The 20,556-nt window shown below is 46.1% G+C and overlaps 1 protein-coding gene across 2 annotated transcripts in view; it reads right to left on the bottom strand.

Annotated features, from left to right (window-relative positions):
* TMED8 (transmembrane p24 trafficking protein family member 8) overlaps positions 1-20,556 on the bottom strand; it is a 71,768-nt gene that overhangs the window by 14,476 nt on the left and 36,736 nt on the right. For both annotated transcript variants that reach the window (XM_069637998.1, XM_069637999.1), the window contains exons 4-5: positions 18,587-18,722; positions 17,632-17,934 (exon numbers count right to left, since the gene is read on the bottom strand). In XM_069637998.1, the coding sequence (XP_069494099.1) occupies positions 17,632-17,934; positions 18,587-18,722 (439 nt within the window). The remainder of the gene's footprint in view (positions 1-17,631; positions 17,935-18,586; positions 18,723-20,556) is intronic.

The following is a 20,556-nucleotide window of genomic DNA, read 5'->3' as shown; positions in this document are numbered from 1 at the left end:
AAAACAGGGCCATCAAGTGGAGAGGCCAGCAAGAGTAGGGGGAAGGCAAGTGAGATGACAGAAGGAATACACACATGCTACTTGTGTAAATACAGACGCAGAGGATAACATTTTTTTATTTTAAACTCATATTGTGCGATTATGTTCAAATGCTTTAAGATCCAGGACAATAAACGAACAAATATTAAATCAATCAGCAACAAAAAACAAATGTATAAAAAAGCTGACAAACTGGGATCCCATCAAAGTGCAAAAGCCAATGCAAGCAACGCTCGTTTAAAAATGGACAGGAATGACATTTCAATGGAGACCAGGGATTTGAATTGCACTTTTGGCTCACAAATGCAAGGTTTAGAAAAGCAGATTAGAAGAGTGATTGGTGCATAACGCAAAAACACAAGCCAGTCATCAGCATGTCATCTTTAACAGGAAATCACAACTGCAAAAAGCAGGGTTGTGTCGCGCAAGGGATTAAGGCAGACCAGTCACTCTATACAAACCCCCTTGACCATCGCTCCACATCACACTGAATGTCTTCTAGAATGCCCGGACTGTGCTAAGGGCATTATGAACCATTTGCTTCAGTCCTCTAGTGCCCAATGCCATAATGCAACTCTATGCTCACTCTGGCACATATTTTTTAAATTTTAAATTTATTTAACATGATTTAAATGGTTATAGAACCAACAACCTTTAATCACAAATCTATCTTTTGTTACGAAAAGCAAGAAAAAACAAGTACAATGTTTAACAGAAATTCATCCATCATCAACTAACTTTTCCTGGATCACAATTAACAATTTCACCAAAGCCAGAGTTATTGGTATTTTGTCACCCGACAGGATCATCTTCCACCATACGTCCCTGGGTCTATACCCGTACTTGTTTACTACATCAGTCATTAGAAGCTCTCTTTGTGATGACCAAGCCATAAAATCTATTACCAAATGTTGCAAGTTTTCAATCCAGCCATCTTCTTTGCATAGTCTACATCTGAGGGGACCTGCCTCAAGGGCCCGTTGCAACAAGGTTTCCTTCGTCTTTAATACGTTCAATCGAAATCTAAAGAATTGGTCCCTAAAAAACCAGTGAGGAAATAATCGGAGATAGCTCGGTAATGAGTTTGGTTTTCTACTATCCTCCCACGATTTCCCATATGCCGTGTAAACAAGTCTATCCTCCTCTGTTCTAAACCAATCCTGAGAGTATAGTTTCTTTTTTACATTGTCAGGATTGTTAATCAGAGTATCAGATGATGCCCCCAAATTGTCTTGAAGATTTTGGCACTTTACTTCCCACTGAATCAATCCAGGTTCCCTAAATTTACTTAAAGCTTTTTTCAAACACACAGACCCCCCCCTTGGGCAGTTCATCTATACGTTTTCTTTTCTTTTTTAATTTGTATTTGGCTCAACATTAAGCCTTTACAATGTCTAAATTGGAATGACAAGAGAAAAAAAAAGAGACAGTTTGTTTTTATATATTCTTAAATAAACATTTTTCCTTTAACTCAACAAGCACAACACTTAAAAGGGGAAATGAGATTAAAAAAAAAGAGGAAAAGCAATATACCAGCAAGATATGTTTCCCTCGAACTACAAATAAATAAAATGACCCTTGCTCGAAATTTGATCTCTAACCCTTATATTTTTAACTTCTTTAAGTTTCAAATGGTTATTTCACACATTTTTAGCACTCGAACCACTGCTGATGTCAATGTGGCGTTATGTCCCAAGATCAGCCTTTGCCAAAAGGATTCTGAGAGGAGATCTTCCTCATGTCGCACATATTTCCTGAAAAGTGCCAGCCGCAAGTTCCACGTACCTTCACATTCCATCAGTAAGTCCCCAAGTGATTGCTTTGCTGGAACAGCACATACTTTACAAAGTTGTTTAGCTCTGTCTCCCTGCTTCCGTCTTACTAGTACTTCTCTACAGTGTGCCAAGTTTAGTCTGATCCTTAGGAAGTTCTTGCGTATCATTCTGTCCGGGAATTTCATGAGGCACAGAGCGACAACAGAGTTTCTTCTCACCCTGTAAAAAGGGATTTTTAGAAGAAGACATTCTAACCTTCTCAATTGTCTCTATTCAGACCAGTTTCCAATTTCTTTTTAACGTTTAATGGATTACATATTAGGGTATATTCATCTAGGTAAACCTTGTGCAGAGACTCACTTACTCTGCTTTGTAGTACTGCCAAGATGGCCAACCTAGAATGCACCATGTGACACCTGATGTCCCCGTAAAGAGTGGACTTATTTCCAATAACGATCTCCCGGTATAGCAAAATTATCTTCCAATTTGCCATACATCCCAAGGATTTAAGACTAAGTTCGAACCTGAGGCTCCAACTTGGAGTACAAGCAGGGAGACCTAGTGCCTTCTTTCATAGCTGAGCTTCAAATATGTTCCAATTAATAGACCAAAGCTGCGGTTTAGCTTGCAATACATACAGGATTACAGGGACTATTTTTAGTAAGTAAAATGTAACCAGCGGCAGAATCGAAAACTTACAAAATTTGAAATTCAGTTTGAGCATTTGGGCAGCACTCTGTGCTATTTGTAGCAACCTCGGCCTCAAATTTATAATGGGCAGGGGGGGGGGGCATAGATATTATATCCCAAGTATTTCACCACCTCTACCCTTTGAATCCTTTGGCCATCTCGGAAACAGTTTGAATATTTGATTTTTTTTTAGGTTGTCTCAAAACCACGATTCTTGATTTGATGGGATTTATTGAAAGCTTGTTTGTTCCTGCATACTCAGCCAAGTTGGTTAATAATCGCTGGAGCCCAATTTCTGTTCTTTCCAACACCACAATATCATCTGCATAGGCCAGCCAAAAGATCTTTCTTCCATTTAACACAGGGCTGGCCAATACAGACGATACTAAGGAGACACCCATATCCGCTAAGAAGAGGTTAAAGAAAAGGGGGGCACCCAGACACCTTTTTCTGATCCCCCTTTCTACCTCAATAGTTTCTGAGAGATGCCTTTGTTCGTCCAGACAGACTCTTAACTTTGGTTTCTCTATGAAGTTCCACCAGCATCCCCAACAAAGTTTCGGGCAGTTTGCTCCAAAGGAGAGCTCTCTCCACCTGGTCAAAAGCTTGCGAGAGGTTGACCCACGCTCCATACATGGATAATGACCCTTTTCCCCTCTGTCTGTTCACTTACTAGACTAAGAATCAGACCATTCAGAGTTGTTGACACATCCTTTCGAAAGCCTGTCTGAAAGTGGGGCAGGATGTTTTGCCTTTCTATCCATAGAGTCACTTCATTCAACAAGAGTTTCATAAAGATCTTACTTTCTATGTCGAGCAGGGCGATTGGACGATAATTCGCTGCTGTTCGACGATCCCCACTCTTGCAGAAAGGAATGACCAGGGTGACTTTCCAAGGTGGTGAAAAGGTTTGCCTTAAAAGGATTGCCCCGAATAACCGATATAGTGTGACCACATCTTGGGCTAATTGTTAAGGACTTGATATGTCAAACCGTTGGGGCCGACTGCTTTAGATGTTGAGTATTTAATAATTATTTCTTCAATATCCCCATCTTTGAAGTTCAATGGCCATGGTATGTTGGGCCTAACTTCAAACTGAGATCCATTGGAGTCTTTAAAAAAGGAAAGCATCTTCTATTCATCTATTGCCGCCAGGGAGGTCAGGCCCAATTCCATTCTAACAGCCTTTATGGGGGTGTCTTTATGCAATCTCAATGTCCTTTTCCAGAAACTACCCTCCAGCTTTCACCAGTTCTTCATTTCAAAGTTCAGAGAAGTTTCCACCCCATATGTTAGGATCGGAATAACATTGGATTTATAAAATTTGATCAAAGGAATTAGGCTAAACACAAGCTTGCCAAGTTTATAGCTTTTTTTGCTAGGACTTGATATCTTGGGATGTCCACCATACTCGTATTCAGGCAAACCCCCAGATATACAAGTGAATGAACCACTGGAATTTTTACCCCAAACAAGTACCAGTTCAACTTTTTGGCTCTCACTTGCCCTTTTTGAACACCCAGGGGCATTATGACAGATTTGTTTTGATTGATGGTAAGTCTGTTTTTGCTTGTATAGGCCTGTAGGGCATCTAATTGTCTCTGAAGGCCCACTGGGGTCTGGTCTATAAGGACCACATTATCCGCGCATATGAGTCTTCCTAATTTCATATCTGCTAATGACGGAGGGAAACATCTAATATCCACAAATGCTGAATCTACATCGGAGATGAAAAGATTAAATAGTTCTGGTGCCATCGGACACCCCTACTTTAGGCCTTTATTAGTAGATCTTGCTCTGGTTAGAAATCTTGCGTTATTGAGTCGTATTTTCACAGTTGTATCTTGATGGAAGTCCTTGATTGGTGCCAATAAAAGAAAAATAAAAAAAATAAAAAAAAAAAAAATCAGACACTCCCAATGTGAGTTTACACCATAATAAGGGATGCAAGATGGTATCAAATGCGTGCGATCGATAAACGCAATGTAGATTTTCTGATCTTTTCTCCTTTCAGTACGACTCTTTAATAGGTTTAAGATGAAAATGTTAAGAGCAGTCCCAATCCCTTTCACAAACCCTGATTGCCAACGGGTCCAAGTGGCCAGAAGATTCCGCCCATGCCCATAAAGATTTTAATATTAGAGTTCCAAAGAATTTTCCCACAACATCCAACAGGGCAATGAGAATCATTTGATGGTTCCATCCGACTTGCCTTTTTGTGAATGGGGATGATTATAGACTCTTTCCATGAGCAAGGGATCTTGTGAGATTTAGAGATGTAGGCAAAGAGAATTGACAGAAACCTGGCCCATTGCACTATATCCTTTTTCAAGGTCATGTTATTAAGTCCATTTGGGCAACAGGCTCTCGACCGGGACTATTTTTGGATAATATCTACAACTGCTTCCACAGAGGTGTCTATTAGCCCCCACTCCACATTAGAGGTACCTGATGTCGAAACTCTTTCTGCTGGATCAAAAAAAGAGCCAAAGTGAGAAATCCAAACCTCAGGTAAAATAGGAGTCATCATTAGTGTGTCCTTGGGAGTATCCAACTGGTTTATCAATTTCCACATCTCCGACATATTCGAGCTTCTCAATGTTACCAACATCTTCTCTGCATCGTGCCTCCCTTGCATCTTTTTGTGGCGGCGTAGCCAATTATGGTAATACTGCCATATTTTTTTCTTTTGTAATGTCGCTGAGTGGGAGCAATCGTATTTAGGATGTTGAGTTGTTGCCTCTTGAGCTTCTTTTGATGGGCAACCTGGCCATCCATACGCATGACGGTGAGATAAATTTCCCAACCCAGATCAACTGGTTTTCGCATCAAAAGATTTAAAGAGGCTCAAATAATTAATTGTTCCGACTGCCCCCCCCACCTGAAGATGCCTCACCGAGGAAATCAAGCCGTTAATCAACCCGGTCAATTTTGGAGGAGGAATTCTTAATCGATTCCTCCCTATCGTTACTTCCATTGTCCCCAAGTCAGTGTAGCTAAAAGGTATTTCAAACTGGCCTCAAGGTAACAGAAAGTAGGTTATGGTCGCTGTCATTCATATGTTCCACTACCATCTTATTTGTTGGGGAAATCATCTCCTCCGAAATACATATGTATTCCAACACTTGACCTCCTCCACGATGTTTCCTTGTTATTTTTGCAGGAATCTCTCCCAATGTGGTACCATTGAGGATGTGCAGATATTTGGCTTACGCAGTTGCAATCCATTGGTACCCTCTTTTTTCAGCTGGTGTGGCTGTGACAGTCACAATTAAGGTGCTCTCCCCCTTTATCAAAGCAGTTAGAATTCAGGACTCCACATATCACACACCAGGGGTCAGGCCATTCTAGCCTGCAATGGTCAATCCATTTTTCCACCTGGTCTGGAAATCTTAAGCTTTCCATGCTTCCAGGATTCCAATAAAGATTAAAGATGACAAATGTCTTATGGGTTATGGCCTTGTTGGTTTCTCATCTTCCCACTAAGATTTGAATTAGACGGGTCGGGTTTAATTCCTCCACTATTATGATCTGTAATTGATTTTTGATAAGAATTAAGAGACTTGACATCGGTCTTCCTTTATCACCCTTGACTGCCGGATTTAAAGGGCTAGAATCTCCCTCCACAATTGGAGGATCACGCAACCAGGTTTCCTGTAGACAAAATATGTCATGCTCTTTGATTTTATAACCCCCTTAAGTAAAGAGGTGAGTAAAGCCCCTTGTATTCCACGATGCAATTGTCAGAGGCTTTACTGCAGTCGAGGTCGTGGCCTATGGCATTTTAATCTTATCCGCCACCAGGCCCCTCAGCTACTTCCAATTTTCTTCTGTGCCCTTTGACGACAACCTCTGATCTTCCCTTCTTGGTGAGTTTCTAGTCACATCTTCCCTTTAAAGACGGCCTCTGATCTTCCCTTCTTGGTGAGTTTCTAGTCAGATCTTCCCTTTAAAGACGGCCTCTGTTCTTCCCTTCTTGGCGGGCTCCTGTATCAGTCAGTTCTTCCAGTATCAGGGGTTCGTCGCGAATAGTGGTGCAACCCTTCCCTCCCTTCCTTCTTGTGGGAACGCCTCTCATGAACTTTGCTTTGCTTCAATTCTCTTTCACTAGGATTTCTCCTTGGCGACCACCTACGTCTATTGATAGGGCTTGTGTTTTTCAAATATTTATAGTCCGCCCTTGTTGGTACATATAGAGGTTTAGACAAACTAGGTGGAATTGTGGGCTGTGTAAGATCAAATCCCAATGATCTTAATTGGGTTACTTCTCGTTTTAACAGCAGCGTTATTAGCAGAGTCATTGGATAGATCAATACTCTAGCCCTCTCCTTTAACATCTCGCCTGGTCGCGGATTCATGATTTCCAACTCCACACCAGGCTCCACAGCACCTGTTCGAAGATCCACTAAGGTAGGCCGCCCTCTACCGCTCCGAACAGGTCACCACTGCTGGATTGGGTGGCAAATATTTTCCAACAGTTAGTTAAACGAACCACGCCGTCCCGCTGTTGTTCTCCACTTCGGCCGGACACTCGGCAAAACACTCCGCCACGCTGCGCTGGTGGCAAGTGTTTTGTTCAGCTGGCTTCTCCTTTCCTTGTGGACAGAGTTAACAGACTCTGCAGCAGGACTCCCACACAGGACGCAGGTTGCAGCACCAGAATCAAAGACTAAGCCACACTCAGCCAAACAGTCCGCCACTCTGGCAATATCCTTACAACCTCTCCCTGCCCTACAGCGAAGACTTGTCCTACGGGCCTTACACTCCCAAGAGGCTTTACCGCACCCCTCATGTTTCCCTCAGAGGTGCCAATGCTCATTCGCTAGACGATGCAGAGAGGTGTTACCTGAGAGAGAAACTGCCAAGTCCCTCTCTTAATACTAGTCAGTCACTTCAAAGACATGTGCAAGGGCCATTTCATGTGTTGCATGTATTACAAACTGAATGGCTTCTAGGTGCTTTTGCAAAAGGATGTAGCACTTGTGAAAGGTGGCAGGCGGACAACACTGTTCCTTTACAGCAGTGCAAGATTCTCACCCTGCTGACCAATATCTTTGAGTCCTCGCCAGCTAAACTGATCACCTCCTTTTTGAGTGCGCAAACTCGGGTTGGGGTGGGGGGGTTTTGGTGTGTGTGTGCGCGCAAACTCGGGTTGGGTGTGTGTGTGTGTGTGTGCGCGCAAACTCGGGTTGGTGATATGAACAGATTAGGTTTCGTCATATTGATAATGCACTAGAATAAATCCTCTTCAGTTTGTTAGAGTTGAACATAGCGGGCTACCATAGGTGCTTGAATATTTTTAGTGCAGATTTTGGAACGCGGGACGGGTGGTCAAGCCAATATAGGGTTTCTGGCATGGACAAAGAATGACGTAAATGTTGTTCTTATTCTGTCCGTTGGGGAGATTTTTCAATTGCCATTTAAATGTGCCAATTGTAATTTCTGGTTGCCCTGCAGTAAAAAAAACGCACACACGCACACTACCCCCGGGGAAGATCCTGAAGAGGATTTATTCTAATGCATTATCAATATGAAGAAACCTAATCTGTTCAACTTGCCAACCAGTGTACGATTACAGAAACTTGAACAACATTGGCTACAGAGGACCAGTCATATTGTCAGACAGAATGACAAGGATGAACAGTCAATGTTGACATACCACTGTCACGATACATCCCGATTGTGTACAATGTGTTGTCATGCGAGTTCACTTTCATCTTCTATTATTTCCACGCAAAAATCACCATCTGGTAATAGTTGTGTTGTCGAGACTTTACTAGGAGCCTCCTAGTAAATACACCTCCCTCGAATTGTAGTTCTGCACTGGAACTACACTTCCCAATAACACAGGCATACAAGGTAATTATGTCACGATATTCTGAACGTCCTTTTACACACGCCAATGTATTCCCATCGCCTTGATCCCTCGTACTTGAATGCCAAAGCGTTGCTGAATCTTTCAAGTGCAACGCGGAATGACAGGACTGCCACCGAAGTGATATTGAACTTCTAGAAGAGGAATTTCTTTACTCTGCAGACTCTCTAAGTTACAATGGGTACTGTGACGATTCACATGGTGTCGTCACTTCTCCCCTAAGGGGATCCCCTTCATTTGAGGCTAGGGAGGTGAGGCTGCTACCAAATAGTCCCCATAGGGGTGGTTTGATGCAGGAGGATCTCATGGGGAGAGACCCCCTCCTTGGGGAGGAGGACGACCATCTTGGGGTTAGTACCAGGGCATAACAAAACACCTCCAAATGCTCTAGACCACCCTTCCATCCCCAACCTTCTTGTTGAAAGTAGAACCATTTACTACTGTAATGCAAAAGAAACAAATGGCCTCGAAAAGGAAGAACACATAGAACACAAAGACTGTTCCCAAAGCAGGTACTAAGACGAGGTAGCCCTGAGGAGGCATAGAGCTCAATCTGTCAAAAGTAACAAAGGCCTTTGACAGCCCCCCCCCTCAAGAACGGGCTGCATTATAGAAAAATGGACAATGGGCTAGCAGTCGTCAACCCAGGAGCTTAGCTCCTTCTGGGAGAAGCAATAGACGTGGAGAGCGTTCGGCGCATGAAATCCAAAAACTGGCTGCAGACCCGAATAAAAGAATGACCGAGGATGCTGGCGGTCAGCCGCTTAAGTCCTCACAGGGTTCCGCTGGAGCAGGCACATGCATAACACTAAGGACAAGAAGAGTTGAGCGGCCCAGCAGTCGAAGACGCAGTAGAGCCACAGAAGCAGACAGGGACAGCTCAGACAGCCGAGAAGACAGACCCCCCCCCCCATCCCTGGAAGCCCCGGTGATGTACCAATGCCGAATGCAGGTAAAGGGTGGTACGAAAGACCCAGAGGGGACGCAGGCAGGAGACGCACAAGCAATCCCTACCTGGCTTCATACAAGGCATACCGATGACAGACTCCCGAAGGGTCAATAATGCATCCATCCGCCTCCTCCTCGTACCAGCGGGGTAGAGAAGCCCACTGGACACCGGGGAAGGGTCTGGGACCCTGTCCACCATAACAGTGGAAAAGAGGAGAACGCTGGCCATAGAAGAAGGGTATGGACCCCAACAGAAGTAAACCAAACCGTTGAGGAAGTCATCCTCATTATAGTGGCGAAGATAAGTCTACTAGTTACAAGAGACGGGTCCAAACTGAAGGAGTGAAATTCATGAGGGATTCCTCCTCGTCACAGTGGTAAAGAGGAAACTACTAGAACCCAGAGAAGGATCTGGGACATTGTTGAAAACAAGTCACAGAGACAAAGTGAATATCAAGCTGAAAGCAGTAAGAAGAAACTATCAAGCTATACTAGAAGGGAGTCGCTCTTCTGGTACCAAAACATAAGTTGTGATAGAGATACCAGGGGAAAGGAGTCAATTCCCCCTGGCTTTGTGTTGAACTGTGTAAAAGCAGACCAAGAGACGGGAGGCATTCTCTTCGTCCTGATCCTAGAGTTGCGGCGAAGAAGCCAGCGGAAGGGAGTCATACCCCCTATCCTTGTTGCAATTTGTACAAAGCCACACAAGGGGAAAGAAGTAATTCCCCATGGTTCTATTGGAAATTGTGCAAAGCCACAACTGGAGAGGGGGACATTCTACTGGAGAGACCATTGTGTAAAGACTGCCTGAAACCTGTTAGCAAGGGAAAGTGAGTAATTCCCCCCGTGGTATATTTGTTTTGAAGGAACATTCCGATAAACCCCATCCAAGAAGCAGGAAAAGGGAGCCATTCTCCTTAAAGAAGGAACGTTCTCTTAGTCATCTTTCTAGCTGTAGTGTGAGGGAGAGAAGTAGGTTTTTGACAAAGGACGGCGGAAGTTACTTTGACAGACATTCGGACAGAAACCTTTAGTGTTAGTTTTGAGGCAGGGAAACCCCTCTTAGAAGTTAGGGATAGTAAGGATCCTTTGCTTTAAAAATAAAAGTCTATAACCAAAATCATGCCACCTTTGCATCACCCCTTTCTTCGACACCCTTACAGTACTCAGTGATGATTGTCATTACTGAAATCGGTTTGAAACAGTTATTCTTAGTCTAGTGCTTTTTCTAGTTTACTATCAGCTAAGAAAAAAGCGATTCCTGTGACAGGAAAAGCAGGTCTTGGCTGTATTTCTATTAAATTACACTGGCTTTCAGATAAAAGGTATTTTACGTTTATTTGAAATTCACATGGCTGACTATTACTTACCTTATGCTACCATTACCACAGGTGATTTCCTGCTCATTGACAAGCATGTACATAATCCTATTTTTCTACTAACAGGTCTTCTGTTAGGATTCTAATCAGCCGACAGATCAGGGGTGTATCGGGAACTTTTACTCCCTAAAAATAGGCAAATGCTCCCAAAAAATTAAAATAGTGAGTATAATGCCCCCAACAAAAAATAGGAAACAGACCTTGTGCCCCTGCTTTCACCCACACAGCTACATGGATATGTTTGGACCACTAGTGTACCTAGTACCACAGGAAGAAACTGCTATTATTACTGATTGGAAGAAATAAACTTGTAACTTTGAATGTCCATGAACAACTATTGCAAAGGAATTATTGCAAAAATATTTTCATTTTCCAATTAAAACATTTTTACTCGCTTATAAAATACTCCCATTTGGAAATGATCTTCCATTTTTACGCCCTAAAAAATCATTTTACTCCCAACTTTAAAAAATAGGGAGTAAAATACTCCCACTTCAAAATCTTATCTGGAACACTTATTGTAATGGTCTGTATACCAGATGGGGTTAGTACATTAGTAAATATCAAGACGAAATTAGTGAAGAGGTTGCATCAAGGGCGAGGATCGTCGAAGATTCCAGAAGGCCATCGGGCCTATTTCACGCCCTCCAGCCATGAGGGAGGAGAGGGAGGAGGGAAGGTCCCTCTTCACACCCTGCACCAAGTGCGGGCTATGGAATGTGCTTGTAGAAGATGAACACCTGCAATGCTACTGCTGCCTGCCCCCAGACCATAAGGAGGTGGAGTGCAAAAAGGTCAGGCACAGTAGACTGGCGGCGGGCCTTAACGCTAAGGCCTCTGCACTGTGCTCCGAGCAGGGTCATGCCTCACCCAGGACTGGCCGTATGAGGAGCAGTCTTCTAAGTCCTTTGAGGGTGCCTCATCCGTGGGGGCCCCAAGACAAAGCCAAGAACCGCAAGTCCGGGTTCTCCGCGGAAATGGGTCCCAAGGTGGACAGGGCACAATCGGCATCACCCTCCGCCTCCACTGCCAGCCGGCAATCGAGCTCCTCGTCAAAAGGAAATCATCTAACCCGGCTAAAATGCGGGAAAAATCCAAGAAGCCACGGACAGAGGAGAAGAAGGCCGAACAGCCCAAACAGGCCCAATCGGCACAGGCTAAGACTTAGTCGACGACAGAGTTGGTGGCAGCTGCTATCATGACTGGTAAGGGAGCCGACTCTGGGAAGGTATCCCCCGCAGCACAGAAGGTATCCCTGCCCCCAAGGCGCGACACTGGCACAGTGACTGGCAAAGTCTGCTGGCATGCCAGAAGGAGTGAAACCAACTGGGGCCCCGGTTCAATCCCCGCAGGGGAGGGGTGGTGGGGAGGGAGAGGGGGTGCGGAGGCCCCGAAACAGGCCACCCAGGCTGTGGCCCAAGCCATGGAGGTCTTGTCCACGGACGACAAGGACCAGGAGTCCTTGCACACGGTCCACAAGGACATGGAAGAGGAGGGAGACAGGCCTAGTTTTCCAATCCCGCCAGCTCAGCCGAGGGATGTGTCCCTGGACATTCTGTAGACCCTTCACACCTTGGTGTCAGAGATCCAGAAGAGGATGCCACCGGGCCCGGTTCCAGTAGTCCTCCAGACCCCTGTTCAGCCTCCAACGAAGAAGAGGAAGCATCATCCGACACCCCTGTTTCAGCCTCCACATCAGGCCCCTTCTCCCCCAGCGAACACGGGGACGGATATGGCCACGACTACAGATGACAAGGATATCATTGCAGCAGACGGCGAGTCTCTGCATTTGGATACACCCCCTAGGGCGTCCCCACCGGACGAGGTGAGGTCATTCCACTCCACGATCGCCAGAGCTGAGAGCTATTTCAGCTTGTGCCTGAAGAAACCAGGAAGGAGGGCTTCTTGTACCAGAGGAGCAAGGCCAAGAGGAAGACGATCATGGTGGTGCCCTTTCTAGACAACGTGTGGGGAAGAGGCCCTGACCCTCATGAAGAACCCTTGCACGGCGCCAGCCAAAACGGGATATGCTGGAGAAGTAGTATCAGGTGCCAGACTCTGCACTTAAGTGCCTGAGGTCGCAACCATCACCGGACTCGGTGGTATCGGCGGCCGCGAGGAAACGGTCGGCTAACCTGTCCTTGTCATCTTCGATCCTTCAGCGCGGGGGAGGAAGATGGACGCCATAGGAAGGAAGGCGATTTACACCTCGGGGCCCACTATCAAGGCAATCCAGGTACGACAGGGAGCTGTGGTACAAGCTAGGGGCTTATTCTGGAGTTCCTCCCAGACGATAAGAGGATGGAGGCAATCGCTCTTTTCCAGGAGGAGGGAAGTAGCATCTGATCACGCCATTACGGTGGCGTTGGACGTCGCCGACACTGGGTTCCAGCAGATGGGGAACAGTGTCTGGCTTCGTCGACAAGGCTGGATGAAGGTCACACATTTCCGGCAGGGGGTCCAGGCGAAGGTGTTGGACATGCCCTTTGACTGAGAGAACTTGTTCAGGAAGGTCGTCGACGAGTCCCTCCAGGCCATCAAGGGGGATACGGAGACGTCCCATTACCTGGGCACTCTACAGCAGCGCTCTTCTGTTCGCTCCTCCAGGGGAAAGTCGAGCAGGTCTTCCAAAGGTTTCTCCTCTTTGTACCGCCAACCCTCCAGATCCACGACTCAGGAAGCCTACAGAGGCGGTTCCCAGGCCTATGGTAGAGGAGGACAGCGTCGCCATCGCCCGCAGAACGTCGCCCGGGACGTTGGGCCCCAACGCGTGCACCCCGGTGGGCAGCCGACTGAGGAGGTTCGTCGGCAAGTGGAGGAAGATTACCACTGACAGATGGGTGTTGGACGCTCTTGCCCAGGGAGAACACCCCGGGGTTTCAACGCAGGTTTCCGCAGATCCCTCTGATTACCGTCAGGAACAGCACATCCCTCAGCTCCTGGAAGAGGTACGGGCCATGATGTGAAAAGGGCGATAGAGCTACTTCTCCAATGGCTACGGGGCTCCCGAGTCTATTCCAGGTACTTTCTGGTCAGAAAGAAGACAGGGGGCTGGATGTCCATCCTAGCACGTGCTCGGCCAACTGGAGGAAGGAGATTTCTTGACGTCGCTGGACCTGGAGGACACATATTTCCACTCCCCATTCACAAGAAACATCAAAGGTTTCTGTGTTTCGTAGTGCAGGGTCAGCACTACCAGTTCAATGCTCTGCCTTTTGGATTGAAGTCGGCCCCCAGAGTGTTCACAAAATGCCTGGCACCGGTGTTGGCCCATACATGTATACCTGTACCTTGATGGCTGGCTCATCCAGTCCCGCTCGTGAGAGTTGGCCGTCGGACACACGGAGGCGACCGTCCAGCTACAGACAGATCTGGGATTCTCCATCTCCATCAACTATCCAAAGTCCTGCTTAACACCAAAGCAGAATGCACCATTGCTAGGAGCCAGACTCAATATGGTGTGCTGCCTGGCATCGCCCTCTGAGAGGGTAGCAGCAATTCAAGGAAAGGTGCAGCGGCTGTAGGCGATGAAGACAGCCACGGTGTGGACCATCAAGTCGTCGTTCGGCATGATGTTGTCCTGCATCTACCTCATATGGCTCTGCAGATTGCAAATGCAACCTCTAGTTTCTGGACGCTCGCTGGATACAAGGCTAGGGCGTCATCGACTTTCAAGGGTTACGGGCACAAGTGGCACCGTTTCGAGACTTGGTGCCGTCTCCGAAGATTACCCTGCTGAGGGTCACATCCCCGCTGATTCTTCCATACTTGCTATCCTTGGCCAAGGCTGGACTGGCGCACGCCTCTATCAAAGTACATCTGGTCGCTATCTCTCGCTACACCAGGTCTCCAGGTATGTCTTCACTTTGGTCTCATCGACTCGTCAAGGAGTTCCTCAAAGGATTTTTTCTATCGTTCCCGCTGGTGAAGGCTCCTGCCCTGGCGTGGGAGCCAAACGTGGTTCTGATGGAGTTTATGGGGGCGCCCTTTGAGCCTATGCATCAGGCCCCTCTCAAGTTCCTCTCATGGAAAATGGCTGTCATTGTGGCCACCACCTCCGCCAGGAGTGTGGGTGAGATCCAGGCCTTATCTTGCAAACAACCATACCTGACTTTCCACTAATCAAGGGTGGTGCTGCGGATGCATCACTCTTTCGTGCCGAAGTTTCCGTCGGAATTCCACCTCAACGAGCCCTTGGTGTTACCTGTTTTTTCCCTGAAGCCTTCGTCACCGGCTGAAAAGGCCTTGCACTCACTTGACGTTGCTTGTGCCTTGAAGTTCTACGTGACACGCAAGAAGAGTTTTTGGAAGACTTCACAGCGGTTTGTGAAATTTGGTCCTGTGAGCCATGGGAAGGCCTAGTTCAAGGCTTCCATTTCAAGGTGGCTCTCCAGCGGCATCGCGCACTGTCATCGGTTGGCGAACCGACCGGTGCCAGGCTGTCCGAGAGCCCACTCCACCAGGGCGATTGCTGCAATGACAGCGTTCCTGTCTGGTGTTCCCCTGCTGGACATCTGCTGGGCTGCTACGTGGAGGTCCTCGCACACCTTCACAAATTTCTACTGCGTCAACAGGGACTACAGTGTACTACTATTGGAGGAAATAGCTTCCCGGTAAAGGCTGCTAAAACTTGGAACTCACTACCACAAGACTTCAGAGCGGACTTGCCCTACCTTTGTTTCAGGAAAAAAGTCATTCAATTCCTTACCTCGACTGACCGCTGTTGACCGGTGTTACCTACCTCCTACTGATATTAATCATTAGACCTTTCACTCTACACAGCTGTAATGCTGATTGACCTACTTGAACCTGTATATTTTGTAATTATTTGTGTGACCTCATTGTATTTTCTAATGTACATTTTGCTATGATGTAGCCTTGTAAGTTTCGCATTCTCTTGCCACTGCGCCCTGCTACCCCTGGGTCTGGCGCGCACAAAAAGTGAATAAAACAAACAAAGAAACAAGGGTGGAGTCCAGAGTCGGCAAGCAGTGCTACGCGACCTGTTCACTTGAGCTGAGTCGGTTCCAGAGGTAAGAGATAATTGCTTCTGTTGAGCCTTGCCACCTCCAGTGGTTGTGTAATGTTGTACTGCTATGCATTCATTATTCATGAGCATGTGATTCCATGCCAGACCCCATGCTGTAGAAGGAACAAGTTACTTACCTGTAACTATTGTTCTCCATCATGGGTCTGGCGTAGATTCACACGCGAACCCTCCCTCCGTCCCCTCTGCGGCTCTTTTTGGTCATACTGCCACTTTACATGCTTACCAAATCTGAAGATGGCTGCCAGAGGAGGGGCTAAGAGAGAGGACTGTCATTGGATGGAGGCAGTATGACCCAGAGGACAGTGATTGGGTTAAAGGAGAAAAACCGTTTTTAAGAGAAAGTGAAACTGTTTTTTCTTTTACGGAGGATTCTCAGCCTGACGACAAGGAATTTTCATGAGCATGCGAATCCATGCCAGACCCATACTGGAGAAAAATAGTTACAGGTAAGTAACTTGTTCCTTTATTTGTTGTTTACATTTGACAGAGAATCTTGTCTGGATCCAATTTTGTTCATTATACTCTGTCAGTTCTTTGTTTTGCCCAGTGCAAGTTTCTTTTTCTGACAATACTTATACTTTTTCTAAAATCCTTTCCTGATTTTTTTTTCATTTATACTTGCATTTTCAATTTTGATATTAAAGTGGTTTAATTGTTTCTATATATTTTTTTGATAATTATTTATTCCAGAAAACATGTGCGTTTGTTACAGATTGCCGCATTATTCTAAATGTTACGAATAGGGGGGGGGGGGGGGCAGACGCATGTTTCTTTAGGCCATCTGTGACATTGAGTTCACCTGTGGCTCCTCAGGAGACCCCAGAATCTTCTAAACCGCTGGCAGCCATGTCTTCCCATGGACAGGTCTCCTAAATAGGTCAACTTAATGACTGTTACATTCCAAGTGGCAGAATATTTGGTTGGCGGTCTAGAGACAGACAGTCCCTAAATGGCCTCTGCATTCTAAGATTACATTTTTCCATAAAATAATGCTTTTTGTTCAGATTATTTTTAACGAGCGTCACGCTTTTAGGTTTATGTAGTCACATTATGATCAAAAAGAGGTCAGTGCGCCCCTCTGCAAGAAATAACACGGCATGATAACCTGTTCTGTGGGAATGTTACCACTCAAAAGTCCACTGCCACATGTTTTAGCTCACTGGACCTTTCATAAAGGAGGAATATCCATTTGCATAGCAGTCTTGTCCCGTCCACTTGAGCAGTCCAGCACCGAAATGCTAGGAAACCCTCCTTTGAACAACAGCAACCCCAGACACGTGTTTCGGCCTAGTCGACCTCATCAGTGAGGTGGAGCTGTGCCTCTCCGAGCACAGTGAGCAAGGGGTCCGGGTCTGAATAGCCCTAGATAACTTAGTCATATTCATTCTGAGTCTTCTCTGCCTCCGCTTTCTCGTTCTAGATGACAGACCTTTAAACAGCAATCTAGAACCCCCGTTATGAGAAGGGCAGGCAAGTGGGGTAAGGGAATAAGAGGAATGAGAGGCATTAGCTAATGCAGCTCTGCTGTGCAGGCTGACCCATGCCACTGCAGGGCCTACTTTACTCCTGCAGTAGTGTGAACTGCCTCTTAATGAGCGTACACCAAACATCAAAGACTCCATATTTCAGTTGTACACTTTGGTTCTCGAATGCCACATCATTTCCATACAATTAATTTCGTAATACAGGTGACCTGCACAACCTAGATAATTAGCCTAGGAAGGAGTTTGTAAAACATGCTCTGGGATCTAACCAGCCAAATAGGGGGCTTGTACATTTCTTGAAAAACCTCTTATACTAAAGGTCAGCAGTTCTTGCTGCACAGGTTCAGCCCCATGGAGGCATCACATGAATAAAAAGGCACGCCTCACTCACAGTTTCCCTCAATCTCCTCCTCATCTTCATCTTCCTCATCACTGGATTCGCTGACCTGCACGGTAATGGCAGTAGAGGTAACAGTGGCCCAGTCAAAGTAGAGGCCGAAGCCAATATCGTAGTCATCAGTGGCAAACTCCCAACAGACGCGTTTGCCATCTGGGTGGGTGGGCACACGGACCGTCACTACCTCCCCTCGCCTCACCGTCATCTGTGAACTTTTATCCTCTGCCATCTTGGCCTTGAACTCCTTCATCTTGGGTGACGTCCAGGTGGTAGCCGGGGCCAGAGGAGGAGGCTGGGCTGCAAACACAAAAACAGATGGAGTAGGATGGTACAGAGAATTAACAGGCTGGCCCTTTCGTTGTCACCAACAGATATCCATGGTGCAATTTTATTAGACAACAAATTTTCCTGGCTTTACAATATGCTATGTGCAATCAATACACCACTAGATTTAATGCAGACTCAGAAGGATGACTCCAAGGTGTAGCAGAGGCTGTGACTGGTGCATGAACTAGCTGAGCGAATAAAAATCTGTGAGAACATTGTACTGATGCCCTCTTGCCTTGTCTATCAACTGGTTCAGCTTTATCATATAAAACATCTACTCCACAACCTTGCCATGTGCACCAGCCACTAGGATCTACTTTTTCACATGAGGTGAAATGCAAGGCCCAGTTCACCTGACCCTTTGCCCTACTCTCTTTAAAGTTTTACCATTGTCCCATGAAAACTCCCACCCTGCCTAATGACCTTTAACTGGCTCATCATGGAACCCTGTAGCTGAGTGTGGGCATCTTCCACTCACGTCTTGCCCCCTCACACTCCTCTTTTAGCTGGTACTTCTTAAGGTCCCACAGCAGAGCCTTGACAATGCATGCTGCCTTATACTCACCTGACCCCTCTGGTGGAGAATGGACAAGGCCAAGGCTATGCAAGACTCTCTCCTCACCTTTCAGCTGATCCTTCTCAAGATCCGACAGCTCGGCCTGGACAATGTCCACCTTGCCGGTGTGCTCTGACTGAATCATCAAAATGTCGCTGGGCACCTTTGGAACTTGGTAACAGGCACTGCGGGCATCAACCTCCTGCGTTGGTGAATAAACAGAAACAGAAAGAGGCCCAAGCTTGAGTTACATCACAGAATATAAGTTGCATGTGCTTCTGAAGATAAACTAAACCCTGCAATAAACTTGTGCGCCACTGGCATGGTCTCCTGGGATACAGGAGAATTGCCTGGGTGCAATACAGCAGAATAATTTCTTCGAAGGGTACCTTCCGTGACTGACCACAAACATACTGCAAAATGAGTCAGGGGTCTGTCTGGTAGGCTCGGTCGAGTATTGAGGATTTCTAGAACATGCAAGTCTGCAAATTAAAGCAACTTCTTTTCCAAATCCTCAGATACACCAAGGAGAAAGGGATGTTTGTAATGACAAATAGATACTGGAACAGCAGAGCAGATAAAACTATGAGCATATAAAACTATTGCACAGAAATCGAGACATAGCTACAAAAAACAGATCCAACTCCAAGACCTGAAGAAGACCAGAATTCCCACTAGAAGCCAGCAGTGGAAATAGCTCAGAGACATGACAATTTTCCTAGACTTAGTTTAAGATGCCTAGCTACAGCAATAAAATGTGGATTTCTGAATACAAATCCATTTTGGGAGGCAACTGGAGAACCTGTATTAAAACAACCTTGAAACAAGCTTTACTATCAGTGAACTGTGCATGTTACTACACTTGGGGTGGGTGCTCAGGAATACCCATACTTGACAGGGTCCAGCTTGTGAAAATTCATGTTCTCAAAAATATGCTTTGAACTTGTTGAGTAATAAGTGACAAGTCCCACTTTTAAACAACGAGAAGATAAAAAAATAAGCATAAGTAGACAGTATAAAAGGCCTCAAAATGTGCATTCAAGTCACTAGTCATTGGCTAATGAGAATTGACTCTTGGTGAGGAAGAAATGGTATGCTGTGTGTATGTGGTGATTTGAGGGGCAAGTGAATTTTTATGCTGGGCTAGTAACTTGCAACTTGAAATGTGTAGCCCCTCAATCCCTCCCCGACCCACCGAGTATAATATGCACAGCCATTCTTGCATATGAATGAGAAGGGTGTTGCTAGGACTAACTTATGACACCCTTTGTGTGTTGTCATTAATGTCCCCATCTGGTCATCAAGCAGGGACAATTTAAGTGGTGTGCCATGTGACGAATCCTTGGATGTCGTCACCTCTCCCCGAGGGGGGGAGCCCCTTCCCATGAGGCCAATGAGGGAGGCCACTAAGCAATAGTCCCCCTGCCGGTGGTACTCTGCCGGAGGATCAACTATCCAGGGATAATGCGGTATACTTCTCCTCAATTCCCATCACCTAACCCTCCTTTACCTTGCCATCCCATGTACATGTGTCATGTACAATGTAGTAGCTAAAAAAGCCCATTACAACTCCTGAATTCTAAACTGTAAAAACCCCAGCGAAGAACTCCACAAAATCATCTCCGAATTCACCAAACCTTCATGTACCACCACCCTACCGACCCCCTCACAATCACTATGTGACTCCCTCTCTCTCCACTTCTTCACCAATGCTCTCAAAAGAACAATCTCTCTAACCAACAAACTAGCCCTCTTACACCCACCACGTAATCCACCCACCCTACCTGCCATCCCACCGTCTGAAACCGCTACCCACCCGACCCGACCCCTTCACTGCAATATCAACCGACCAATTTCTCAAACTTCTCTCAGCCCGCAAACCATCCGACTCCCCGCTGGACCCCTGCCCAGCCACAACCCACAAAGAAATATTTGCTTCTACCTGCGCAGGAGAACACGCAAGAACCATCATAAACGACTCCCTGTCCTCGGGAATCTTTCCCGATGCGTTCAAAACTGCTCATGTCAAGCCTCTT

This window comes from Ambystoma mexicanum, chromosome 14, assembly GCF_040938575.1.
Source record: "Ambystoma mexicanum isolate Mex_15411 chromosome 14, UKY_AmexF1_1, whole genome shotgun sequence".
Taxonomy (NCBI): domain Eukaryota; kingdom Metazoa; phylum Chordata; class Amphibia; order Caudata; family Ambystomatidae; genus Ambystoma; species Ambystoma mexicanum.
This window is presented reverse-complemented; position numbering and strand designations above follow the sequence as displayed.